This window comes from Drosophila eugracilis, unplaced genomic scaffold (genome assembly GCF_018153835.1).
Source record: "Drosophila eugracilis isolate 14026-0451.02 unplaced genomic scaffold, ASM1815383v1 contig_75, whole genome shotgun sequence".
Lineage (NCBI taxonomy): Eukaryota > Metazoa > Arthropoda > Insecta > Diptera > Drosophilidae > Drosophila > Drosophila eugracilis.
Window position 1 is genome coordinate 3,858,889 of NW_024573645.1, and position 24,686 is coordinate 3,883,574.

At 43.5% G+C, this 24,686-nt stretch overlaps 8 protein-coding genes across 10 annotated transcripts; 5 read left to right on the forward strand and 3 right to left on the reverse strand.

The window, feature by feature from the left end:
- Positions 1 to 714: 714 nt before the first annotated feature.
- LOC108115679 lies at positions 715 to 5,515 on the forward strand. Of its 2 annotated transcripts, XM_017227246.2 has the most exons (8): positions 715 to 1,470; positions 2,267 to 2,611; positions 2,678 to 2,867; positions 3,389 to 3,629; positions 3,728 to 3,908; positions 3,967 to 4,180; positions 4,252 to 4,449; positions 4,504 to 5,515. In XM_017227246.2, exons 1-8 carry the CDS (start codon positions 1,383 to 1,385, stop codon positions 5,426 to 5,428), a joined length of 2,382 nt encoding a protein of 793 aa, XP_017082735.1. In that variant the 5' UTR covers positions 715 to 1,382; the 3' UTR covers positions 5,429 to 5,515. The 2 variants fall into 2 exon arrangements, with proteins under 2 accessions (XP_017082735.1, XP_017082736.1); XM_017227247.2 differs by lacking the exons at positions 715 to 1,470; positions 2,267 to 2,611 and having other exon boundaries at positions 2,846 to 2,860.
- On the reverse strand, positions 5,458 to 6,629 carry LOC108115680 (ubiquitin-like domain-containing CTD phosphatase 1). Its single transcript, XM_017227248.1, has 2 exons — positions 6,395 to 6,629; positions 5,458 to 6,330 (listed from the first exon to the last, which is right to left on the reverse strand). Exons 1-2 carry the CDS (start codon positions 6,552 to 6,554, stop codon positions 5,528 to 5,530), a joined length of 963 nt encoding a protein of 320 aa, XP_017082737.1. The 5' UTR covers positions 6,555 to 6,629; the 3' UTR covers positions 5,458 to 5,527.
- Positions 6,630 to 6,863: 234 nt separating this feature from the next.
- LOC108115681 (scaffold protein salvador) lies at positions 6,864 to 9,564 on the forward strand. The gene is made up of 3 exons (XM_017227249.2): positions 6,864 to 7,810; positions 8,243 to 9,175; positions 9,244 to 9,564. The coding sequence occupies exons 1-3, from the start codon at positions 6,972 to 6,974 to the stop codon at positions 9,296 to 9,298; spliced, it is 1,827 nt and encodes a 608-aa protein (XP_017082738.1). The 5' UTR covers positions 6,864 to 6,971; the 3' UTR covers positions 9,299 to 9,564.
- A 2,443-nt stretch (positions 9,565 to 12,007) lies between these two features.
- LOC108115682 (cystinosin homolog) lies at positions 12,008 to 13,952 on the forward strand. The gene is made up of 7 exons (XM_017227251.2): positions 12,008 to 12,118; positions 12,187 to 12,283; positions 12,344 to 12,526; positions 12,606 to 12,966; positions 13,175 to 13,463; positions 13,520 to 13,622; positions 13,763 to 13,952. Exons 1-7 carry the CDS (start codon positions 12,067 to 12,069, stop codon positions 13,860 to 13,862), a joined length of 1,185 nt encoding a protein of 394 aa, XP_017082740.2. The 5' UTR covers positions 12,008 to 12,066; the 3' UTR covers positions 13,863 to 13,952.
- A 316-nt stretch (positions 13,953 to 14,268) lies between these two features.
- On the forward strand, positions 14,269 to 18,729 carry LOC108115718 (cellular tumor antigen p53). Of its 2 annotated transcripts, XM_017227291.2 has the most exons (9): positions 14,269 to 14,397; positions 14,459 to 14,755; positions 15,130 to 15,255; positions 15,315 to 15,351; positions 15,414 to 15,440; positions 17,232 to 17,541; positions 17,605 to 17,854; positions 17,917 to 18,335; positions 18,393 to 18,729. In XM_017227291.2, exons 1-9 carry the CDS (start codon positions 14,354 to 14,356, stop codon positions 18,413 to 18,415), a joined length of 1,533 nt encoding a protein of 510 aa, XP_017082780.1. In that variant the 5' UTR covers positions 14,269 to 14,353; the 3' UTR covers positions 18,416 to 18,729. The 2 variants fall into 2 exon arrangements, with proteins under 2 accessions (XP_017082780.1, XP_017082781.1); XM_017227292.2 differs by lacking the exons at positions 14,269 to 14,397; positions 14,459 to 14,755 and adding an exon at positions 14,837 to 14,976.
- On the reverse strand, positions 15,451 to 17,225 carry LOC108115719 (putative gustatory receptor 94a). The gene has a single exon (XM_017227293.2). The coding sequence runs from the start codon at positions 16,664 to 16,666 to the stop codon at positions 15,452 to 15,454; it is 1,215 nt and encodes a 404-aa protein (XP_017082782.2). The 5' UTR covers positions 16,667 to 17,225; the 3' UTR covers position 15,451.
- A 1,341-nt stretch (positions 18,730 to 20,070) lies between the features above and the next one.
- On the forward strand, positions 20,071 to 23,887 carry LOC108115723 (short-chain dehydrogenase/reductase family 16C member 6). The gene is made up of 7 exons (XM_017227296.2): positions 20,071 to 20,773; positions 22,602 to 22,757; positions 22,818 to 22,994; positions 23,057 to 23,129; positions 23,193 to 23,370; positions 23,426 to 23,551; positions 23,620 to 23,887. The coding sequence occupies exons 1-7, from the start codon at positions 20,486 to 20,488 to the stop codon at positions 23,705 to 23,707; spliced, it is 1,086 nt and encodes a 361-aa protein (XP_017082785.1). The 5' UTR covers positions 20,071 to 20,485; the 3' UTR covers positions 23,708 to 23,887.
- On the reverse strand, positions 23,843 to 24,628 carry LOC108115724. The gene has a single exon (XM_017227298.2). It carries the CDS (start codon positions 24,580 to 24,582, stop codon positions 23,872 to 23,874), a length of 711 nt encoding a protein of 236 aa, XP_017082787.2. The 5' UTR covers positions 24,583 to 24,628; the 3' UTR covers positions 23,843 to 23,871.
- Positions 24,629 to 24,686: the final 58 nt, after the last annotated feature.

The following is a 24,686-nucleotide window of genomic DNA, read 5'->3' on the forward strand; positions in this document are numbered from 1 at the left end:
CATACAAACTGTCGGAAAGACAGAGCCATGCATGGCTAGATGCGGTGTTCGATGGATCCCACCTGAACTGAATTGAACCGTGCCCACGGTGATGGGACCTCGCCCTGCCTCCCAAAAATGCTCCCAAACTCCTCCCACTACAGTAACAACAACAACAACAGAGAACCCTTTGCAAGCGTTAAATAGTTTTGTTTATTGCACATTGAAATCGAGCCAGCGAGCAATTCGGTGGCTGCTCCGCCCGCGACACACTCCAGCGATCTAATCAGCAATCTCGACGACGACGACAACGCTGACATGAAATTTCTCATACGCTCGGTTAGCCGCGACGTCGACGCTCGATCGAATATTTTCCCAATGCACTGCAAGAAGATTCTATATATTTTAGATATAATTTGAATAGCTCATGTAACAACATAATTAATCTACCAATTAATCAAAGAAATATCAAATTTTCTTCTTGGGAATCATATAAATTGTGACAACAACGAACAAAATTATCACACATGAAAGTTATTCATAATGGGTTATCTGTCTCTATCTACATTATATTTTTGAATATATATTTTTTAATTTTCTGTTACAAACTGTTCAAACTAGGTGCCTTTCTCTCAGTGTACTGCTGCTGCTGCGTCAGAAGCATTCATATCATTTACATACGCAGCGTTTCGGAGTGAGTCTACGAGTACCTGGCGCTCTGAAGCCCCTGGCTCTGGGGGATGGATCTCAGATCTCTCGACTGGGAGCCCAGATCAGAGTCGGCTATTTGCAAGTGGAGAGCCGCGCGAGTCGGACGTGCGATCGCCCCAGAAAATTAACGTAAAATAAAAGTAAAAAGCTAAATAAAAAACAAAGTGCATTCGGCTAATGGAAGTGTTGGTCAAAAGTCAAAGCCAAAGCCGCACGATATTTTCAAAACTAATATATAAATAATGCATAAACGTGTTTGGAGTAATTAGCAAAAACGATGCTGCTGCTGCTGGCGGCTATATGACCCACATACAGCAAATCGTTCTAATTTATATTTGATGTCAAGTGGCCAGAATACGGAATTGAAGTGAAGTGGTCGTACGAAAACCCGGATATTGTTGGTCCTGGGATAATTTGCATTTATGCAAATAGTTCAATCTGCAGGCGATTGAGTGGCAAACAATCCGTGCACGTGCCGAAAGTGTTAAACTGTGCCAAACATAACCAGCAAACAGCACAGGCAAAAAGCCAATGAATAAATAGCCCTGTTTCGTGTTCGTGTAATGCGTCTACGAGGTTGACCCGTGTTTTCTGGCCCAAAATCAATTACAATTTATTGCACGAGCATGCCAAACAATTCGCAATTGCAACCGCAAAAACGCATCTAACATATATAAAAGAAAAAGAAAACAATGCACCTCCAATCACTTATAACCGCCCCCTGGCTATGCAAATTAGCGATTTCAGCGATTTTACTAATTCTCCAGCAGACTGCTTGCGGTGAGTTCTCTTCAACTGACCTTGCCTATTGACTAAAATCCCCGCAAAACGCCATTCCGCACTTCATTCAGTATTTTTAGCCGCTTACCCGATGATGCCAATTTGGAGAGCGTTTTTACGAGAGTACTGAAGATGCACTTGCAATTTGCATTCAATAGTAAAATGGCAAAAGCAAAACCAAAACTGCTTAGATCAATTTACAAGTCGCTGAGAGTGTTTGTTTTGCTGGCAGTGCATGTCAGCTGTTATTATATAGATTTATTTCCAAACACCGTGAGAACGAGTTTTCATTAGGTTTTTAATGTGAAAATTACCTGCACAAGGAAGTCCATGGCAAAAGTGACGAAATTCAAGTTTGAGAAGAATTTACTAGATTTTTAATTGCCTATCTAAATATATAAAATTTATTTTGAATTTAATGAAAAGAAACAAAGCATGAAAAAAGAAAAATATTTTTATATATATTTGTATAGAGAAAAAATGTTTTCTCTATTTAAAATTATAATAAAAAAGTTAAAGATTAGCCGTAAGTAATTCCCTCATAGTAATCTCAGGCATTTCCCAACCCTTTAGCTTTAGTTGAGATTTAGCAGATGCTTGATTGATTTTCTCATTGCTTACTTATGCATAAAAATATCATATTAATTGATGATCACAAGCTTAGTTACTAGACAAACCCCTCCGGAATGGAAATCAATATGCGATCCCTATTATGACTGTTTTGGTTCCCAGTCATGCGCATCCCATATCTGACAACATACATTCATGGCATTCTATTCCAATCTGCCTCCCCCAGTTGCCCTGCTGCTCAAGTGTCCGCTGCACCAGTTGCAATTGCAGAAGATCGTCGGCTTCCGTCCGCCATTGGAGTATTTGAATGAGGGCAACTTGATCTACGGCCCAGAAATGGCTAGCAACTTTAAGGATCGCGATCGGGAACACGATTTACCCGTTAGCCAGGTTTGTTGGAGGATCTGTAACGAAGATCCCGACTGCATCGCCTATGTGCATTTGTTGGACACGGATGAGTGTCATGGTTACTCGTACTTTGAGAGAACCTCACGCTATCTGGCCATTTCGGGTGAACTGCCTTTGGTGGCCGACGGCGAGGCCGTGTTCTACGAAAAGACCTGCCTACGAGGTGAGTAATCGCCGGATGGGGGCTAACCCGACCTTGATACGCCTTTAATCTATTCCGACCTTGCAGTTCCCGATGCGTGCCGTGGGCGTCTATGGGCGCTGACCAAAATCCCCGGCAGCACGCTGGTCTTCCAGAGCAAGAAGACCATTTCGACGCTGGTCACGCGGCGTGAGTGCGCCGAACGTTGCTTCTTTGAAACGCAGTTCAAATGCCTCTCCGCCTCCTTTGCCCCCTCGTATAGGAACAATCGTGAGCGGTAATTGACTGTTTGGTGGTTGCTTGTTTGTTATTGTTGTTGTTGTCGATGTTGTTTGTTACCGGACAAATTAATTGCTTTTGTTGTGCATTTTTAATGCACGGCCGAGGCTTTTCTCCGGATTATGACATCACTCGCGGGAGGTGATGGGATAGGTTAGGTTTTTTTTAACCTTTTTCTTTTTAAATGAAAGTAAAAAAGTGCTCACCTTTTTTAATATTCAAAATTAGAATAAAATATGAGTCAGAACATAGTTAAGCAAGTCATAGCGATAAAAGGAATTTTCCAAGTAACAGACTTGAGGTCTGAAATGACTGCTGTTTCTTGACGCAATTTTCTAACTCATTTATGAAAGATGGTATTTTTTAAAAATAATCCTTAAATTTTAAATTTACCTCTCTTAGAAAGTTAAATGCCTGCATAGTTCCCATCACTTCCAGTGAGTGCGGTAATAAATCTCCTACCGTGTAATATATGACCTAAAACCGTTTGACCAACTTTTCCTTTCCATTCACCCATAGGTTCCGTGGCGAGGTAGGTCCTGGCCAGAGTCCCTCCCCCCGCCTGGGCAGGTGCATGCTGAGCGATAGGGACAAGACCATCCAACCGGACGCTTTTCGGGCTGCTCCGTACGATGAGGAGTACATGGAGAACCAGTGCCACGAGCGGGCTGTCGAAAGTGACAACTGTTCCTATGAGCTGTATGCCAACAGCAGCTTCATCTACGCGGAGGCCAGGTATTTGGGCCTCTCCCAGAAAGAGGTGTGTCCGCCGCGCTTCGCCTGTCGCGCATTATGATTGTAATCGAAATCGATGGGGGTCGGTTGAGTGATTGATGACTTCTACCTCCAAATTTCCAGTGTCAGGCGCTGTGCTCGCACGAGGCTAAGTTCTACTGCCAGGGTGTCTCCTTCTACTATGTCAACCAGGTTACCCTATCCGAGTGTCTCCTCCACTCCGAGGATATTGTGTCACTGGGTCCTCGAAGCTTAAAGCTCCGTGACAACTCGGTGTATATGAGGAGGGTCAAGTGCCTGGATGGTAAGATCTCCTAGTTTGTTATGGTTTCAAAAACTTGAACTGGTTTTATAACTTACAGTCAGAGTGTTTTGTACTCGCGATGAGATGTCCATCAAGTACAATCCAAAGGACTGGTTCGCCGGTAAAATCTATGCTAGCATGCACTCCAAAGACTGTCTGGCTCGAGGATCTGGAAACGGAAGTGTCCTATTAACACTTCAGATCGGCAGCGAGGTCAAGGAGAATCGCTGTGGCATCCTCCGCGCCTATGAAATGACGCAGGCGTACCAAAGGTGAGACTTATTTTCGGAAAATATTAATATGCCGTTTTTGAAAATGCAATTAAACTTCTTCCTTTCTCCAGAACCTTTATCTCTGCCCTGGTGGTCATCCAGAATAACCCGAACGTGCAGACCCAGGGCGATAGGCTCATTAAGGTGGGATGCATTCAAAGCAACGCCACCACCTCGTTGGGCGTTGCAGTGCGAGATAGCAGCGCGGATGCCTCGGAGCTTGTGCCTAGCGCCATTGCCCTGGAGTCCTCATTGGAGTATGCCGAACAGTGAGTTATATCTCATTCCAATCCCTTAAAGGTAATTTCAAGCAATCCCCGCAGCATGTTTCCTCACGAGGGCGTTGTGCATTACAACAGCAGCACTGGTCCCCATCCGCAACCCAGCATCTCGCTCCAGATTGTAGATTTGTCACACCAGCACGAGACCAACGACGTACAGATTGGCCAGAACCTGGAACTCCAGATTGTGGCAGAGTACAGCCCGAGCCAGATAGCGAAGCACATGGAGTTGCAGTTGGCACCATTACCGGACTTTCGTGCAACCTCACTGGTGGCCAAGACTGCAGACAATGAGAACTATGTGCTGCTGATCGACGAGCGAGGATGTCCAACCGATGCCACCGTGTTTCCCGCTTTGGAAAGGGTTCACTCGAATACCAAAAGCATGTTGCGTGCTCGCTTTCATGCCTTCAAGTTCTCCGGAACCGCCAACGTAAGCTTCGATGTGAAGATTCGCTTCTGTGTAGAGCGCTGCTCCCCCAGCAACTGTGTAAGCGCTTCCTGGCAGAGAAGAAGGAGGCAGGCGGTGCCACCAGAGCGAAGACCAGAAGATCTGCGAGTGCAGAACCCCGTGTACATATCCACCGTTGTGGATGTAGCCCCAGAACAAGGCAAAGGAAACTATTCTATTGCGCAAGAGGAACTGCCTCTGAACTACAACATACGGGTGCATGGGCCGGATAAGAGTAACGCCAATAGCTACATGTACGGCGAGCGAGGAGTGCTGCTGATAGCCGGTATCGACGACCAGCTACATCTGGATAATGTGTGCATCAACCAGAGCCTGCTGATTGCACTGTTTATCTTCTGGCTGATCTGTCAGGTGGCCTTGCTCTTTGGCTGCGGCATGGTGCTGCAGCGATATCGCCGACTCGCTAAACTTGAAGACGAGCGTCGACGTCTGCACGAGGAATACCTGGAGGCGAGACGAGTCCATTGGGCGGACCAGGGCGGATATACACTGTAATTTTCGGCTGGGACGCAATGCGTACAAAATGCATCTTAATTTAATTTAATAAACATAAACCTACATGGATCTTACAAACAAGTGAAATCGAGGGAGAGTTCAGGAGTTCTTCTTGGGATGGTAATGCTCCCATTTGCGATGGTTCAAAGAGTTGAAATCAGGGCAGTGGTGGGCAATCTTGCGCAAGTAGTCGGACAACTTTAGTAGCTCAGTGTCCGTACTTCGGTTGAGATGGGCCTGGCGGAACGGACGGATTTTGAGACCAGACTTGGGATTCATCAGAAAGTTGCGGCGGATATCATCAAACATGATGGTGTTGCTGGAGCTGTACTGTTTGTATAGAGCCCAAATCACGCCGAGCGGCTTTACATCCACCACTCCTCGTTCTGGCACATGAACGGAGATCATTGCAGTTGAATCTAGGTAAAACATCACCTTGTAGTTCTCGTTGCTGGCTACACCTAGCAAGCGCATTTTTTCCTCGATCCAGCGCATGCTAGTGGCAGACCAAATGACGATGTCATAGTCCTCGTAGGCGGAGGTCAGGAACTCGTGCAGATACGGACGCATTAGCTCGGTGCCCGTTTCAGCAGGCGATCGGTGATCAAACAAAGTGTAGTCTATGTCCAGGACAAGTAGCTTCTTACCTTCTCGCGGCGGCGAAAGCTCTTTTATTTTATAGTCCCGCACACGACGTTGAACCTTTGCCAAGTAAACTGCAGAGTGTTCAACAGATTCTTCGCGTTCCTCTGCGTCATCAAAATCGTCAACCACCTCGCCAATGTCATCAGGCAAGCTGCAGGCATCCTCAATGTCTGCCTCTGTGGAGCCAACCATCATAAGTTTAAAATTGGGCTTTAGTTCTAAAGTGCTGATCTTTACATTGTCGGCGGCTGTCTTTCCTGCAAGTCATTGGATGTTAGGTTATAGGGAATCCTCGAATATACATATGTAAGATTCACTTGCCTTTGTATTTTAAGTTGAGCAGCTTTTGCCGTTCCGGACGAACTTGTGTCTTGCGGAAGATTTCGTGACGCAGCACCTCCACTGTGTCCTGGTCAGTGAGGTCCACCTTGTACTCTTTGCCGCTCCATTTAACAATCACTACCAACTCCTTAACCTCCATCTTCCATCAATAATTTTTCTTAAAATCTATGATTTATCTTTTTGGAGACCAAATAAACAGCTTGGAGTGTCGAGCTGTCAGACATCGATATCACTATCGATAGCCAAGACCGGCAATAACGATTAATTTTGAGCTTAAATGATAGTATGGGAATATATGAATTTTAAAAATATTACAACATATCTAGAGTCTATATATCAGATAATTCCTTTCTTAATAATTTAAAATTCTATAAATGCACATAATATATTGTCTCACAAGAATGTCCCTAATGTGTGCGTAGAGGACAAATCACGATGGTTGGCCACACTGCCCACCAGCTGAAAAACAAAAAAAGTTGGGCACATAGCATTTAATTAGCTCGAAAATGGACTAAACAAAGACAGCGAACCGAAATCCGAGGCAAACAGAGTCTGCATGAACTATCTAACGATTCTGCTGTGCAACCGAAAACCGACGATGCTCTCGCGCCGGAGCAAGAAGTCCCAGTCGCAGTCGCATAAGGAGGGCGTGGTGGGGAAGTACATGAAGAAGGACACTCCACCGGAAATTCCGGTGATTAATGTGTGGACCACTGACCAGCGTGCCAAGAAGAAGTCGTTGCAGCGTTGTGCCAGCACTTCGCCCAGCTGTGAGTTCCATCCGCGAAGTTCGAGCACCAGTCGGAATACCTACTCCTGTACGGACTCCCAGCCAGATTACTACCATGCCAGGCGGGCCCAGAGTCAATTGCCTCTGCAACCGCATACGCATCCCCACTCCCTGCCCCATCCCACCCATCCTCATGTGCTTACCCATCCGCCACTGCCGCCGCACCAATTTCGTGCTAGCAGCAATCAACTGAGCCAGAGCAGTAGCAACTACGTAAACATTGAACAAATCGAGCGAATGCGCCGCCAGCAGTCGTCGCCTCTGCTGCATACTAGTTCATCGCCTGCTCCAGGAGCTGGTGGATTCCAGCGTAGCTACTCCACTACCCAGAGGCAGCATCATCCCCATATGGCCGGATCAAGCTACGATGCGGATCAAGGACTGCTCAGTGCTTCCTATGCCAATATGCTGCAACTGCCCCAACGGCCACATTCGCCCGCCCACTACGCCGTCCCACCACCTCAACAACAGCAGCTTCCCCAAATGCATCACGCTTCTAGCCATGCCTCCAGCCACTCCTCCACGCCCTTCGGCTCGACGCTGCGATTCGACCAGTCTGCCATGTCCATCAGGGAGCGACAGCCTTCCGGGTACCAGCCCTCCAGGTAACGTAGATTTCAAGCCATCATTAAATTCTACTCTATCAGTTTTCAATTGTTAATTGGTTTAGCTTATTAACTAATTAGTATTCGACTATTTTTGAATTCTTCCACTCACAATAGGAGTCTAAGTTCACTAACTTTAGTACCTAATTAAAATAAGATTTTGTAATTAAAATTCTTATCATTAGAGAACACATTGACACAGTACATTTAAATTTCCAGTCACTTAAAAAAGTGTAGTCATTGAAGATTATGGTTTAAATTGATTGAAATCTTTCTATATATTTAAACAATCTAATAAGAATATATACAATAAGAATATAATAAGAATACATATATATTTTTCCTTGAAGGTCTGTAAGAGGAATTTAAGCAGGTATTGCTAACAATACATTAAATTGAGTGTTTTTTCAACTGTTTTTCTTTTTTCAACAGGTCCCCTATGCAACAACAACAGCAGCAGCTGCAGCACCAGCAACTGGCAGCTCACCTTGGCGGCAGCTACTCCAGTGACTCCTATCCGATTTATGAAAATCCGTACCGTGTCTCCTCGATGCGTGCCACTCAGTCGCAGCGATCGGAGTCGCCCATTTACAGCAACACGACGGCATCGTCGGCCACGCTGGCCGTGGTTCCACAGCATCACCATCAGGGTCACTTGACGGTGCCATCTGGTAGCGGTGGAGGATCTCTGAGTGGCAGTGGACGTGGTGGTAGCTCTGGCAGTGTTCGTGGCACTTCTACCTCAGTGCAATCTCTGTACGCACCACCCCGAACTCCACCCAGTGCAGTTGGCGGAGCTGGTGGCAGTGTCAATGGATCACTGCAAAAGGTACCATCACAGCAGTCGTTAACGGAGCCCGAGGAACTACCTCTTCCGCCCGGTTGGGCCACACAGTATACGTTGCACGGAAGGAAGTACTACATCGATCACAACGCTCATACAACTCATTGGAATCACCCCCTAGAACGGGAGGGCCTGCCGGTGGGCTGGAGGCGGGTGGTGTCCAAAATGCACGGAACCTACTACGAAAACCAATACACGGGGCAATGCCAGCGTCAGCATCCGTGCTTAACATCATACTACGTGTATACAACTTCAGCGGAGCCGCCGAAAGCGATTCGACCGGAGGCATCGCTCTATGCTCCACCCACCCACACTCACAACGCTCTGGTTCCGGCGAATCCCTACCTGCTCGAGGAAATCCCTAAATGGCTGGCAGTCTACTCTGAGGCAGACTCGTCCAAGGATCACCTCCTGCAGTTCAACATGTTCAGCCTACCGGAGCTGGAGGGCTTCGACAGTATGTTGGTGCGGCTATTCAAACAGGAACTGGGCACCATAGTCGGTTTCTACGAGCGCTATCGGTGAGTGAGCGACCGCTTGAATGTATTCATCGCTCTAAAAAGGTACTACTCTCTCTTACACATTTCAGTCGTGCTTTGATACTCGAGAAGAACCGACGCGCCGGCCAGAACCAGAACCAGTGACCAGGTGACGACTGAAACTGAACAGATACTCGCCAACAGCTATATAGTTTTTATAGTGTCCTGCAATCCGACCTTTAACTTATTTAACCATCGACTCATCGCGAAATCAGTGCCTTAGACAAGACTAAACGAGGAGGGAGCCAAGTTGGAGTGCCTTGAATTAACGTAGAAATTTGTTACGTTCGATTTATACCACCCTTTAATGTGATTTGAGCTTGCTGTTTCTTTGTAAAATGTGCAAATTAAACTGGTTTACTGATTATCTTTCTGGTCCAGTGCAATCTCTATCGACGTGCAACGTAAACCCCTAAAGGTTGTTCAATTGTAGTCCAATTCTCCCCGGATGTTTTTGAATTCCAGCCCTCGAAGTGTAAACCATGCCCAGCCAGTTGGTGGCCAAGTTTTGCTTGACTTGGCTTGGCTTGGCATATATTTCTGAGTTACATGCCAAGTTTTCGATTGGCTTGCAAAATTATGCATTGGGCGCAAGTGGATCGTGGTTGATTCTGCATCAGCAAAAAACCGAATCATCCAATAGAATCTAGTGTGTGTTTTTCTTTCTTTATTATTATTTTTAGTCGCCGATGGAACGTTCGTATACTTTTTCTCTCAACATTGATAATTCAGAGTCGTCGTATTCGATAAGAATGCTAATAAAACTTTACGGCTCCTCTTTCTGCAGGTCCCTCAAACTGCTTTTTCTATTGATAAGAAGTTTTAAGTTTTTGTTTAAGTACTTATATGCGCTTGGTTTCCGAAAATTTGAAACAAGTACGATTTAAAAAGTATAGGAAAACAGATTAATGTGCTGCATTTTAAAATTTGAATTATAAACTGTAATCAAAATGTCGCATTATCTTCACTTCTGGGAAAAACAAAAGCTGTTGCTTAAAATTAATGGCAGAAATCCCCAAATTGCTTATCAATTAAATGCTACAAAAATATATATTTTTTGAAAAACGAATAATCCTAAAGCTGAACAGTTAGATGATGTTAGAATTTATATCTATATACCACAAATCCAAACTTTTACATGGTTTTGCCCAAATTATAGCTCAAAACAAAGTCGTTTATTTTGGAAACCTGAAACGTGCTGTCAAAATATTTGGTTTGATCCCAAGATAAGTGCCTACCTTTTCAACTGATGGGTTCTCCAAATGCAAAAAGTAAAATATAATAAAACAATATCATCGGCGATCCGCTCTCGATCCATTTGTTGTTGCTGTTGGTTCGTCGCTGCCGACGTCGGCGTCGACCCCACCGCTCCAATATTTAAACGGCTCCAGTGGATCGGGCACTCAGTTGCTGGAGAGTCGCCATCGGTACCAAACTCACTTGTCGTTATTGCCTCGTTTAATCGTCAGTTAAGCACATTGTTTAACTTTAATTTTAACGTGAGTGATGTGATCTGATGTATATCACTTAGCAAACAGCTTGTTCTAAGCTTTTTTATCTTTATTTTAACAAAATCGGGTGGAAAAAAGGTGTTTCGGTGTTAGTTCAAGAAATCTCTGCACTGCTTTCCCAGACGCCAGTGAAAGTTCTAATCCGGCTAAAACAGACGCAAAACATTTGTATCTCGTGCGTGGAATTATGAATGAATGTCTGTTTCTTAAATAAATGGTTTGAACAGATGCTTTTTGTTAATAAATAAAATATGCTTTTTGTAAATAATTAAAAAGAGAGTGTCTAACTATTAATTTATATGTAGTACGATTTCTTAACAATATTTGTTATCGGTGTTATAATAAAATCTTATGTGATTTCTAAACACTGCGTAATGAAAGTTATAAACATTTTAAAGCAGTTAAAGTAGTATTCCTTTATTTCAAATTAAATTTTAAGTAATATATATATATGTAGTATCCTTATTTATACCTATATCTATATATCTATATTTATCCTTTTCCTATGAACGTTTAGTATATTACTTTGAATATTACTTTGAAATAGAAAATACTTATTAGACCGAAAAAGACATCAAAAGTTCCTGTGCAATGACTGATTTATGAGGCACCAAGTCCACCGGCGGGATCGTGACTTGCTATTACAATATCCCCAGGTTATCAGGTCCGATCGCAGTGCATTGCCCAATCTATTGATTATCTGTAAGCTTGTGGCATACTGCCGCAATAATTCGAATAAAACCGATTGACACTATCAGCTCCATTGATTGAGATAAGCCCGGGTTCTCACGCGGTATTTACACTTCTTCACAATCAGCCCTGTCACGGTACTCCCCATTATAAACCTCTCGCAATATAAATAGTCTGGAATCTTTCGTTTTTACTACCTGGCCGACAAAGCCGTGTATAGTGTTTCCTGCTGTTGTGGCCCGTATATAAAGTGGGTTCTCGTGTGGAATCGTGTGTCGTGCAAAAGTTTGCTCTAATTGCAAAGTTGTAACATTGAGCGACATTTGTTGAAGGTTGCCGACTCACGCAGCAATTTTATCTCAACACAACAACAAATTCTAGAGGGGTGAACATGCGTAGATTGAGATCGATATAGGTACATGAACGTGCTGAAAGTTCTTGAAATGTGTATATAGAAATAACTTAACAGGAGTCAATAACTGGGCCACTAAATGCAAATATGCAATATTAACTAGATGTTGTTGCACTTCAGACTCCTTGCAATTGATGCCCCTGATTGTCGTCAATTGAAGTAATTCAGATTTTTAATCAATACCATATAGGGCTTCTATTGAAGAAGGTGCCAGCTGGTCTGGAAATTCACGCCTGAATAAGAAGCCAAACGAAACCAGAATGGATCGTCATGTGAGCACATTCCTCATAGCTTTCTGGCTCTTGGCTACAGGTGAGATTCCATCCTCTACATATCCAGAAACGGTGTTAGACAATAAGGGGGGTTTTTCCTATCCACAGTTGCCCTGGGAAATGCCCAAACCAGTCTACTCACCGTCGATTCCCATGACATCACCGTTCTCCTGAATACAAATGAAACTTTTGTGATATTCGCCAAGTGAGTTGCAATTGCCAGGAAACCGTCAGTGATATTAAGTTATTGAACATGTGATTATAGGGAATTATTAACAAACGACGTCCAAGTAACGTTGGGAACAGACTCCGAAGATCATTTGAGCCTGGATCCCGCGTCATTCCTGTATCCAGCTGGGAGTACGCAGAACCAATCAGTGGTGATAACAGGCCTGAACGCCGGCTATGTCAAAGTGGTCGCCGATAGCGATGATGCAAACAAGGAAATGTGAGTAGTTTCTTAGAATTCCATGATGTTATTTGAATATTTATAAAAATAATTCATAAAAATATATCTTAATTTCCAGCGTTAAAGATGTTTTCGTTCGGGTGACTGTGGCAAAATCCAGAGCCTTGATTTACACTTCCATTGTCTTTGGATGGGTGTACTTTGTGGCCTGGTCAGTGTCTTTCTACCCGCAGATTTGGATTAATTATCGCCGGAAGTCCGTGGAGGGTCTGAACTTTGACTTCCTGGCCCTGAACATCGTTGGCTTCACCCTGTACAGCATGTTCAACTGCGGTCTCTACTTCATCGAGGATCTGCAGAATGAGTACGAGCTGCGATATCCTCTGGGCGTGAATCCTGTAATGCTCAACGATGTGGTGTTCTCCCTACATGCCATGTTTGCCACCATCATAACGATCCTGCAGTGCTTTTTCTATCAGGTAATATATTTCGAAAATTGCTATTTACTACCTTTAAACAAGCTCATCATTAAAGTGACAACTATTGTCGAATTGAACTGCCATCAAGTAATAAAACTCTAATTGGCGTTAATCAAAAATAGCAATCAGAATGAATCACATTGGATATTTTTGATGGGACGTGAGATAAGATTTTATTAATACATTATTTTCGTTTTATTTCATGCAGAGAGCCCAGCAAAGAGTCTCGTTCATAGCCTATGGAATCCTGGGAATCTTCGCTGTGGTTGTGATCGTTTCGGCAGGATTGGCCGGAGGATCCGTCATCCATTGGCTGGACTTTCTGTACTACTGCAGCTACGTAAAGCTGACCATCACCATCATTAAGTACGTACCGCAGGCTCTGATGAATTATCGCCGGAAGAGCACTTCCGGCTGGAGCATCGGCAACATCCTGTTGGACTTTACCGGCGGAACTTTGAGTATGCTCCAGATGATACTGAATGCCCATAATTACGGTAAGATTTAGTCGATCATTCTTAGATCTAATACTAAGCTGGAGTTTAATTTTCAGATGACTGGGTGTCCATATTCGGTGATCCCACCAAATTTGGGTTGGGTCTGTTTTCAGTGCTCTTCGACATTTTCTTCATGCTGCAGCACTATGTGTTTTACAGGTAATTGAAAGCACTTAAATTTGGTTTATTGTATATAAACAGAATATATTTAAATTTTTGTAATTTTTTAAATTCATTTTAAATCACTCCCATCTACACTGTATACTTATCATTATTGTGTTGTTTCCATTTATCCCCAGGCATTCAAGAGAATCCTCGAGTTCGGATCTTACAACCGTGACGGAGGCCCAGAATCGTTCAAATGAGTCACCCAGCGATGTGACGTCTGAGAAATATTAGTAGAAGACTTTTGTGCCAGTAGCGCTTTTATGTACATTTTTAGAACTGTAAATATATGTGTACGCCATAGCTACATAAGATTTATTTAAATCGTTTCTTTTAATTTAAATAAGTTTTCCGCGTTATAAAAAACGAAAGATATTTTTCATTTTAGGAGCCGACACTATGGAAAATTGAATAATCATTTAAAAGGATGTGCATTGAAAATATTTGAATTTATTATGCCACTTTCAAAGCAACTAAATAGGTCTTAAAATATTAATAAAATTTCAAATATGATACTTGAATCTCGCGCGCTATGGGCAGCACTGTTTCTATGGGGCATCAGACGTAATCGATATGTTATCGACAGACTTGTAACCGCTGCCGGTCTTTCTACCGGCCATATTCATATCCAATTTCCGGATAGTTGGCAGTCCTGGTCCACGCAAAGTTTCTGTTGAGCAAAATATTTAACTGATAAAATAAAGTTTATTAAATCCGCTGCAGTCATGCCTCTTCGCAGATCATCATCGTTCAGCATGAATATTAACCAGTAAGAAGAGTAACTATCTCAGCAATTACACAATCTACAGGTAAAAAATTTTGTTTTGCAGAAACACATCGATTGTTTCGCGTACCAATAGTCACCCATTTGTTTTGGGAGGTTCAGAAGACTACTTGGACCTGTGGGATTCGAGTAATGATTTGTTTGCAATACCTCCGGTCAGATCCTCTAACAACGCAGGACGCTTTGTGGCCACTGGGTGTCCCCACTGTTATACCCATGTGGTTCAAGCATCAGCAGGAGCGCAATTAAACAACAACGTGCTGTTAGCCAACATATCTGGAAACCTGGCCAATAATAATAACTATATTAACACAACCGACATTAACAACATTTACCAACAGGGGTGAGAAAATTTAAAATCAAGCGCCAGATACGATGAATATCGGCAGGAGAGATTGTTTTTCTTTCGCGGCGAATGGCTAAATCCATTTGTTCAGTGGCCATACATTTTTATAAATTTTAGCAAATTAATATTACTTAGCAGTAATTCCCTGTGCGATCAGTTGATCGGATATAGAAACAAGGAATGTATATATCACAGCCCATGTCGTGGCATAAAATTAGGTAAACCCAGAATGTAAATAGGCAGAAGAACATATGGACTATGCATGAAGCAACACGCTTGTACTTGCATCATTCACGCTGACAACTTGTTTGCGTTTGTTCATCTGGCCAATGCGCAACCGGTAATAATTTTTATTTTAATTAAAACTGTAGCACAGATTCCGAGGATGATATCCAAGTGGCCAATGAAGCCTCTTTGGGATCGGCTGATTCTGCAGCTGAGGATGCCCCAGCTGATATTGAACAGGCTGTGGCGGTGGCGGTATCGGCAGCGGAAACGTGGGTACCAGGTTACAGGTGGTCTTTAGACTTACTCACTATTGTTCTCATCCTTCCAGGAACACTGAACCCATGGCCTACCTGCAGGGATTGACCGTGAGTAAATCTTCTTTTACAAGCGATGACTTACTAATTTTTTATTTATATCCTTCTCACAGTCGGATAATCTGATGCAGTTCAGCCAGGTGGGTAACAATTAGTACATCTTAAAACGTTGCGTCAAATCAGCCTGGACCAGGATCAACAGAAAACTAGATACCGCAGTGAACACATTGCTGATCAGCTGCATGTCCAGTTCATACAAGCCCAAAGGCTTAATCTGGAACTTGGTCACAGTGACTAGCATAGTGAAGTCATGGACTGCTTGGCGGTAGCGACAGTCTGCATGCCGGAGATTCATCTCCTGGAGAATAATCGCAGATTTCCGAGTGGCGATCAGCAGATGGTTGCACAAGTGCGACAGTAGCGTGATCTCCGCCACCGAAATGGTCAGGAACACCAGGTTGATCAGTGATCCCAGGCCATCGTAAGGCTTGCCCATGATAAAGGTGTCCGCTATGGCATAGTACAGACTGTAGAAACCCACTGTGATACCGAGCAGGTGGCAGACGAGAGACAGGATCATGGACAAGGCCATTGGAGTAAGATATTTTCCGGAATGCACATATATCAATCTATAGCTATGCGCCAGCTTATCCAGTTTATCTGCCAAAAAGCAAAATCGCTGCATCCGATAGTATTTACTGTACAGCTTTAGCTGATCCTTTCTCTGCAGCAGATTTACCTCATGTAATTGTGATTCCAAGCTGGCATTTACTGCATTAAGCATCTCCTTCACCACCACCATAGCGCCGTAGTAACAATTGTTTAAAAGATTCGAAATAACCAAGGGAAACAGTCTGTAAAAGGTCCAGATCATACTCATCTCGGGATGCTGTCGCCTTTGCTGAAGTATAAAAGCCACCTCGAGAGTCAGAGGAAAAAAAAGAGTCTTGACAAAGGCCACGGATACGGACTTGTACAGTGACTTGCTGTCCAGACGGAGTGTCTTCAGGGTATCAAAGAAGGGCACTCGACTCATCATCTTAGCCACATGGTTACTCAGCATCATCTGCGTCACAAAGTTAATAACAGCCACGGTAATATTCATATAGCTGTACAGAGTGATGGCATCCTTCAGGTTAATTTGACCTTGGAGGTATTCCTTATAGATCTGCCTTCCGTAAACCAAGCTAAATGTAATGGTCCATAGCATGGCGTAGGCCAGATATGCCTTTGAGAAACGGAACCTTTCGCGTCTTCCATGACGATAGCGATTGGCCAGAAGTCCAAACCCGGTCATAAAGACTATCAGTGTGATCGTCAGGAATTTCACCATACGCCTATGAGCGTAATCGCTGGTCAGGTTCATTTTTCTAGAACAATGGAAATGGACTGTGGCTGCACTTTCCCTAGAGTACGCATTAATGACTGCCTAATTGTTTTCCAACTATCTTGCTGATGCCATCTAAATCCAAAGGACCCGTCATGTTGGTCGACAATATCTGGACACATCGCGTTGCTTGTACTTCATTAGCCGTTCAAAAACCAACTGAGCATGCGTTGCGTTGGACATATAAAAAAGCGGCAACGGCAAGCGCCGAGCGACATTCCCCGAATGACTCAGCAACCGCCTGCAATTTCACAAGAGCAACATGACGTCAAAACCTCTAAGAGGTTCAGTTTTAGTAAGAGAACTGAAGGCAACACTCTTATCTAGCCGATTAGCAAGGAACTCTCCTGCTCGGTGTCACAATCCGCTGGTGAAATTTGCAAGCACTTGTGAAGAGTAGCAAAGAAACAAATATACAGTTCATTATTTATTTGAAAAAGCTACAGCATGAAGTTCTATCAGCTCTATGGGCGCAAAGTCTGGACTTTTAAATGGTTTCAGTTTCATTTACTATAAAAAAATAATACCTTATTTGTAATTTTAGCAATCTGTCTTGCATGAGATGATGCTGCAGGAACTTCCGAACCTGGTAAACACGCTGCCCAAGTTGGAGAATCACAACATCGGAGGCTATGGCTTTAGCATGGTTCTGGATGAGCCACCCAAATCGCACTGGATGTTTTCGGTACCTTTGAACAAGCTCTACATCCGGATGAACAAGACTTTTAACGTGGACGTTCAGTTTAAGGCAAAGCTGCCCATTCAGCCGCTCAATTTGCGCGTATTTCTGTGCTTCAGCAAGGATGTTAGTGGTCCGGTGTTGCGGTGCCAGAATCATCTAAGCGTAGAGCCATGTAAGTGGATGAAATTCAAAAATCTGGAAGCACCCTTTAACTTTTATTTGTTTTGACATACAGTAACCGGCCAAAACGCAAAAATGCGTGAGAGTTTGCTGCGCAGCGAAAATCCCAACAGTGTGTACTGCGGTACTGCTCAGGGGAAGGGCATCTCGGAGCGTTATTCCGTGGTGATCCCACTGAATATGTGCCGATCAGGCAACCGAAGTGCTGGCCATGTGCGACAGACCCTGGCCTTTAAGTTCGTCTGCCAGAACTCGTGTATTGGCCGAAAAGAAACCTCCTTAGTATTTTGCCTGGAGAACGCACGGTAAGATTAAAGCAGGTTTTTGAGACAAAGAATATTTTTTCTAATTTTTTATCATTTTGCAGTGGTGATATCGTGGGACAGCAGGTTATGGAAGTCAAAATCTGTACGTGCCCAAAACGAGATCGTAACCAAGACGAACGCCAAATAAATGGTAAGAAGCGCAAGTCCATGGCGGACGCAACCGAAGAAGATGAGCCGGATGTAAAGCCACCGAAAATGCGCCGACGCACAACGTCCTATAAAAATGATATAAAGAAGGAGGAGACGGAGAGCAACGACAGTCATGAGAACGAGCAGGGCGTCGATTGGAACGTTTCACGGGCACAGGATGGCGATTACCGGTTGACCATTACCTGTCCGAAAAAGGAATGGTTACTGCAGGGCATTGATGGCATGATCAAGGAGGCGGCAACTGGAGTGCTACGAAATCCCAACCAAGAGAATCTGCGTCGCTATGCCAACAAATTGTTGAGCTTCAAAAGTAAGAAAATGAAGCCGTAGACCATGAATAGGCATCGTACTAACCTTATCCTTTCAGAACGTGCCGAAGAGCTGCCATGACTTTCTTTGGGATGCCAATTTTTATAGCTTTACACGTGGTAAAGTAACCGCCAAACACTTTTAAAATGTGTTTCATCTGTGAGGTATAGGTATAAGTCTCTTAAGTAATTATTGGTTAGGCGTTTAACAGTGATATTCTTATACGAGTTTGGCATGTTTGAGAGCCAAAAAAAAACATTTTTATATTTTTGATATTATAATACTGTTAACTAAACTAAGTAACTTATGTGTAAAGCAACAAATGAATTGCCAACATTCTGTACAAAAAAGTGAATATTGAACTGATTAAAGAGTTGTCATGTTTTGCAAGCAAATCCCCGTGCTGTACGCCAATGCCCAGATCCTACTGTACTTCAACTGCAGAGCGCATGCTATGTGACATGTGTGGCTTGTGTGCGGTCAATGCTCTCGGGATCCGTCTCAGCTAGTCTGCTAATATGTCAAAATCGCTGGGCTGCATTTACATATTTTATTTATACCCGTATCTGCACGTCTTTGGTTTTAGTTCTATGCTTAAAAAAACAACCTCAAGCTGGGCGCATGCGTTCGCCAATGTTGCACATGTGCGGAGATGCAAAAAAAAAAATAAGAAGATAGCAAAAAATATAAAAAAACCCCAGATGTTGACACTGTGCCGCAGCTGCAGGCGACTTTAGCTTTTGCCACATGCTGCAGCTAAATGTTTACTCTAGCCCACCGATCGCTGTTCATTGACCTAGGACAGGGCATTTAATATGCTTTAATTGTAATACAATGGAAGCCACCGGTGGCTAAAATCCAGCCAAAGCGGATGTATCAACTTCCATTTGGGGCCTTTCCTTTTTCGCCTGGCTACCACTTCCACATCGGGCGGCCTACCAGTTTGGCACCTTGAAAATGGGTCGACAAAAGCGCTCAACAGCCATCTCACTCATTTCTCGTTCGGTGAGTGATAAGCGAAGCGGTTTTGGACTTGAGTTGAGCTCTATTAAGGCGAGAGTCTCCATTGCACAGAGAACAAATAACAAAGTTTTCTGCATTAGCAGTCAACATGTTAGCACATGTCAAATGAAATTTAAATGATTAATAGATGCAGAAAGTGTAACAATTATTATATCATATTATTTAAATGATATTAGTCATTCTGTTCTAATAAATAATGTTATGAAATCAGAGCTTGTGAATTCCCCTACAGAGGGTACTATTTTTTTCTTTTCCTTTAATTTTTTCAAACTAAATGACTAATATGAAATAAGCCAATTTCAGAAAGAGATTTAAAAACTTACTTAAAGTTTTTTGAACTCATTTTTATTAGACTTCAGGTGGATGTCTAATTTTTCTCTCTGAAATTTTCTCCAGCTATGCACTCACCCTAGAAGCCCAATTAAATATTTGAGTATTTCTGTGATTGGCGGGTGCCAAAAGGTTGACAATTCGAAAGTGCCGCACAGTGGGTGGTTGTGATTCATTATAATTCTTATGATTTAAGGGAGATCTTGAGACTTTTAGTAGGAGCTGTACAGTAGGCTTGTTGTTTATCATTTTAACCAGTTTAGATTCCACATCTTTCCGGACCAGATAAAGGGAAAGCAAACATGGGAGACCTCTCGCTTATCGGAGATCATCTCCAGCCGCAGTTCCCACTGTGCGCGTGGGGAAAACAATACGAGTATATAGCCAAAAGCCCATTAAAACAGAAAGCCCGGCTAAGACGTCAGGTGAAATCCAGTAACTCCACTCGTGGCAATTCCACTCAAAGGTGCTAGTGCTGCCCACTCAAATCTGCAGTCGTAGATACGAAAACCAGATAACGTCGAGCGCCCGGCGATCTTCACTCAATGGGGAAATACTGCTGTAGAGTCGAAAGCTTGTACACGTAGTTTGGCATTCGCAGTCGGTTGTTGGCGTTTTTAGTCTGCTCCCTCATCTTCGACGCGTTGCAGCTGTTTTTTTGGAGTCGCCGCGAGTGCCATATTTGCTTTGACCGCGAAAATTTCTGGGCTAAACAAAAAACATATATATATATATTTGTATATATATAAATATATCCCACTTATTAGCCATCTTTGTGAGTGCAACAAACTGTGAGTGATGGTGGAAACGGCAACGACAACCACAATAACGCGTACTACCACGGCGGTTCCGGCTGGTTCAGTAACGGTAACTGGACCCACTGCCTCGGCCACGCCCACTGCTACACAGGCGGCTGCGCAGGCGCATCGCAATGATGAGACCACCCGGGCCATCTTCAATCTGAAAGTCATCATCTTTCTGCTTTTCCTGCCACTGGTCTTGCTAGCCGTCTTCCTCAAGCACCTGTTGGATTACCTATTTGCCCTGGGTCTAAAGGAGAAGGATGTCAGTGGCAAGGTGGCACTGGTAAGATGGATTCGAATGCATCGTTTGGCTAACAAATGGCTGCAATGAACGTCTGGCAAATGAGCAATTAATAAGGCTACACATCTGACATGGGTACACTGGGAAAATGCAGTTGGATACCTTATCGAATTGATATATATTACTAAAGTGAATCATGTTTAATGAAGATGAATAATAAGTAAGGGCGCAAAGGTATTAAAAATGATTAAACTGTCATAATAGGCTGGATACTGGGTTAAGATCCCACTACTTCCTATCTTTGAAAATGACCTAGTCATACTGTAATAATCTCAACATAATATCTTATATTTTTCTGTGTAAAAATGTATCTATGAGATCTTGTATCTAGAGGCCATGCAGCCAGCCAGAAACGTCACGCACTTTCCTTTTCCAGTGGCTGCCTCCGGTTTCCACGCCCACCTTTGGCTCACCCACCTTTTCCCCTTTCCCGCTTTTCTTTTCTTTTTTTATAATGTCTTTTCTTCTCTTTTTTTCGATGTCACTGCCATAGGGTGCGGCCGATCGCTTAGGATTGTGTTATTAAAGTAAATATTTATGCATTTGGTACCAGCTCGGTTAGTTGGCCAATTGTTTAGTTGTGTCCACACAGAAACGCGTCTTTGGTGCCACGGTCAGCTAATGTGACATCATTTCCCTGTAAAACGCTGCAATCAAATGAAATCTCCAACTGAAATTCATGTTCGTGGCAAGCATATCGTGGTCTATTGATCGCATATGCATCTTGGGGCGTCGAAATATGGAAAAGTCAATTGTTGAGGGCGCCAACGCCACTGGACAAGGTCAAGTGTGTAGGCATACGGAGCAGAAGATTCCGATGCTCACCATATATCGTAAAGAACCTGATCGAATTCGGAACTCATTAGCATGCTTTTCAGGCTTTAAACGTGGGCGTGTGCCGGCCATAAGCGTCTCACGTAGCGCAATAATGAATCATAATGGCTGGATTTTTGTTTTAGTCTCGGCTTTTTCGATTGTTCCCTCAGATATCGTTTTCTCAGATACAGATACGAGTATTTTTGTGGTTGCACAGAGGTGTATCTGGGAAGGGGAGTTGAATTCTCAACCCAGCTGTGGGAAACAACTTAATTAGAAGATTGACTTTCGTTGATAAAGTTCTATTGACATCACTGCTGGAGAATTTGAGTTATTTCATCTCACGAAAGACCCCCTTTTTGACGCCTCTGACCCTTTGTAAACTGGTTTTGTGTGTCGCTATATTTATGGCAAGATGAACAGAGAGAGAGCGCAAAAAATGCAAACCTCAGGAACTTCACTTTTGTTTTCGATCGCTGACGTTTGTAAACAACCTAGAGTGGAACTTTCGGAGGGCCAAAGTATCTGGGAAGCATGCCGGGGATCTCTCAGATGCGTAGATAAAACTTAACTGCTGTTGCCTCTGCTAATTTGCATATGATATTGAAATTCTTCAGCTATGTTATAACCACAACACAATTGCGCATTTGTTATTGTTTTTTATTTGCTATTCACTAACGTGCCAAACTTTGAATTGAACTCATTCCGGGTTACAATACCCCCGACCACCCCCACACGCTCACTTCCAAAACGCGAGCTGAGGTCACCATGTGCTCTTTAATTACGGTCAAAAGTCACTCAATTGTGCCCCAGAGGGTCGGCCCACCGAGCGTATGAGTAATGCCATTCATAAGTCGCCGCTGCTGCTCACATAATTGTCCGTAAATGAGGTTTTTGTTCAATGCAAAGTCACATTAGCTCGATTTGATTGTTTGCAAATTAAGCTAATTAATTTGACTGAGTATAATGTGAGTAACCTGTGATTTAAACCCAGGTGACCGGAGGAGGCAGCGGCCTGGGTCGTGAGATCTGCTTGGAACTGGCCCGTCGTGGCTGCAAGTTGGCCGTCGTTGATGTCAACTCCAAGGGATGTTACGAAACGGTGGAATTGCTATCCAAGATACCGAGATGTGTGGCCAAGGCTTATAAGGTGAGATTACTGAGAAATCTAGATTATTTTTTTTTCACTTGAGAAATATATTTATTCCAGAACGATGTATCTTCGCCGCGCGAACTGCAACTGATGGCCGCCAAGGTAGAAAAGGAGTTGGGTCCTGTGGACATACTGGTCAACAATGCCTCCCTTATGCCCATGACCTCCACACCCACCTTGAAAAGCGATGAAATCGACACCATCCTGCAGCTCAATCTGGGATCCTACATTATGGTGAGATTTCCTGCTTTTCTTTTATGATTTATTGGATATTAAATAATCATATTCTCTTGAAGACTACCAAGGAGTTCCTTCCCAAGATGATAACCCGCAAGTCCGGTCATCTGATAGCAGTTAATGCCTTGGCGGGTAAGTTAACTTGTTCGTTACTGAAACAAAACTACTGGATTTATAACTCTATTCTCCAATCAGGCCTAGTTCCTCTGCCGGGAGCAGGTATATACACGGCCACCAAATACGGAATCGAGGGTTTCATGGAGTCACTACGAGCTGAACTACGTTTGTCCGACTGCGACTACGTTCGCACCACAGTGGCCAATGCCTACTTGATGAGGACCAGCGGAGATCTTCCCCTGCTCAGTGATGCAGGGTGAGTATTAATGTTATATTTTTATCCTTAGATCTAAGCTGACTCCTTCTTATAGAATAGCGAAAAGCTATCCCGGTCTGCCCACTCCTTACGTGGCTGAGAAGATTGTCAAGGGCGTGCTTTTGAACGAGCGCATGGTGTACGTGCCAAAAATATTTGCACTCAGTGTATGGCTGCTCAGGTGAGAATTGAATTAGCCCAGGTATCCAACGATTATTCCTAACGATTATTGCTGTCCCTTCGCTTTAGACTACTGCCCACCAAGTGGCAGGATTACATGCTGCTGCGCTTCTACCACTTCGATGTTCGCAGCTCCCACCTGTTTTACTGGAAATAGAAAAATCATAAAAAGAAGAGTAGTCCAAGAAGGTGTGCCCCCACCCAAAAGCATTTACGCGGAGAGCTCTTGTTTGTTTCCCATTTGCAGTTCTTAATTCAACTGTTGCTTACGCTAGGTGTATATGTGTAGCTATTTATACGAAACTTTAACTTAAATTAAATCTATATTCTAACATTAGAAATTTTGCTGGTTGGTCTTCTAGTAACTGCCTTCTTTTTTGTTAATTTAAGTCCATCGGAATAGCACTTCTTTTCGGATTGCTGGACACAGGATCTTCGTTCGTAGTGCCAGGTGAAGTTCGAAGGACACCGATGGATCAGCTTGGATCCACTGGAGCAATAGTAGAAGTAAGCGCAATACCTTGGGTGTGCCATGAATCCATAGACTCCTGTTTGGCAACTGGAGATATTCTCCGTGGATTGAACACGATTGCAGGAAACCAGATGAGCCGGTGTACAAGCCTTGGCTAGTCCCGCTCCTTCATAGCATACCATATAGGGATAACAAGGTCCGGCATTTGGTAAAAGTCGTAAGGTTATGGTCAGTGGTTCCGTTTTCTGAGCAGCAATGGGTATTGGTGGTTTTTTAACCACCGAAGGAGATGCGGTGGTGGTGACCGAAGGATCCTGACACCTCTTCACCAATTTCCGATCCAGACAGCGTTCCAACTTCTCATCGTAGTAATGGCCAGCTAGGCACTCGGCTTCAAAGGAGCCCGGCCCAGCACAATAAATATACTTTGAGCAATTACTCGAACTAGCCACGTAAATTCCCATTTGTGGGGCACTGGAACATTCTTCAAACTCTAGGCCAGTAGTTCGGTGACCCAGCAAGGTCACTAGAGCAATAGTTAACCAGTTTATGGCTCTCATTTCTATACGACCGGTATGCCGGGATGGCTTCTAAAGACTGACTTCATCGTTTATCTGCGAAAGGTAAATCGGAATATTTTTGCATGTGCGCCACCTGATAAGAA

What these genes read in the sequence shown, in the direction of transcription:
- LOC108115679 (XM_017227246.2), top strand. Translation starts at nt 1,383, where the DNA reads ATGCACCTCCAATCACTTATAACCGCCCCCTGGCTATGCAAATTAGCG. An exon ending in TCTCCAGCAGACTGCTTGCG is followed by an intron (nt 1,471 to 2,266) that starts GTGAGTTCTCTT and finishes TGCCTCCCCCAG; the next exon opens with TTGCCCTGCTGCTCAAGTGT. An exon ending in ATGACGCAGGCGTACCAAAG is followed by an intron (nt 4,181 to 4,251) that starts GTGAGACTTATT and finishes TCCTTTCTCCAG; the next exon opens with AACCTTTATCTCTGCCCTGG.
- LOC108115680 (XM_017227248.1), bottom strand. Translation starts at nt 6,554, where the DNA reads ATGGAGGTTAAGGAGTTGGTAGTGATTGTTAAATGGAGCGGCAAAGAG. An exon ending in GCTCAACTTAAAATACAAAG is followed by an intron (nt 6,331 to 6,394) that starts GCAAGTGAATCT and finishes AATGACTTGCAG; the next exon opens with GAAAGACAGCCGCCGACAAT.
- LOC108115681 (XM_017227249.2), top strand. Translation starts at nt 6,972, where the DNA reads ATGAACTATCTAACGATTCTGCTGTGCAACCGAAAACCGACGATGCTC. An exon ending in TCCGGGTACCAGCCCTCCAG is followed by an intron (nt 7,811 to 8,242) that starts GTAACGTAGATT and finishes TTTTTTCAACAG; the next exon opens with GTCCCCTATGCAACAACAAC. An exon ending in GGTTTCTACGAGCGCTATCG is followed by an intron (nt 9,176 to 9,243) that starts GTGAGTGAGCGA and finishes TACACATTTCAG; the next exon opens with TCGTGCTTTGATACTCGAGA.
- LOC108115682 (XM_017227251.2), top strand. Translation starts at nt 12,067, where the DNA reads ATGGATCGTCATGTGAGCACATTCCTCATAGCTTTCTGGCTCTTGGCT. An exon ending in TGCAGTGCTTTTTCTATCAG is followed by an intron (nt 12,967 to 13,174) that starts GTAATATATTTC and finishes TATTTCATGCAG; the next exon opens with AGAGCCCAGCAAAGAGTCTC. An exon ending in CAGCACTATGTGTTTTACAG is followed by an intron (nt 13,623 to 13,762) that starts GTAATTGAAAGC and finishes ATTTATCCCCAG; the next exon opens with GCATTCAAGAGAATCCTCGA.
- LOC108115718 (XM_017227291.2), top strand. Translation starts at nt 14,354, where the DNA reads ATGCCTCTTCGCAGATCATCATCGTTCAGCATGAATATTAACCA. An exon ending in GCGGTATCGGCAGCGGAAAC is followed by an intron (nt 15,256 to 15,314) that starts GTGGGTACCAGG and finishes TCATCCTTCCAG; the next exon opens with GAACACTGAACCCATGGCCT. An exon ending in ATCTGATGCAGTTCAGCCAG is followed by an intron (nt 15,441 to 17,231) that starts GTGGGTAACAAT and finishes TTGTAATTTTAG; the next exon opens with CAATCTGTCTTGCATGAGAT.
- LOC108115719 (XM_017227293.2), bottom strand. Translation starts at nt 16,666, where the DNA reads ATGAACCTGACCAGCGATTACGCTCATAGGCGTATGGTGAAATTCCTG.
- LOC108115723 (XM_017227296.2), top strand. Translation starts at nt 20,486, where the DNA reads ATGGTGGAAACGGCAACGACAACCACAATAACGCGTACTACCACGGCG. An exon ending in GTGTGGCCAAGGCTTATAAG is followed by an intron (nt 22,758 to 22,817) that starts GTGAGATTACTG and finishes TATTTATTCCAG; the next exon opens with AACGATGTATCTTCGCCGCG. An exon ending in CCCCTGCTCAGTGATGCAGG is followed by an intron (nt 23,371 to 23,425) that starts GTGAGTATTAAT and finishes TCCTTCTTATAG; the next exon opens with AATAGCGAAAAGCTATCCCG.
- LOC108115724 (XM_017227298.2), bottom strand. Translation starts at nt 24,582, where the DNA reads ATGAGAGCCATAAACTGGTTAACTATTGCTCTAGTGACCTTGCTGGGT.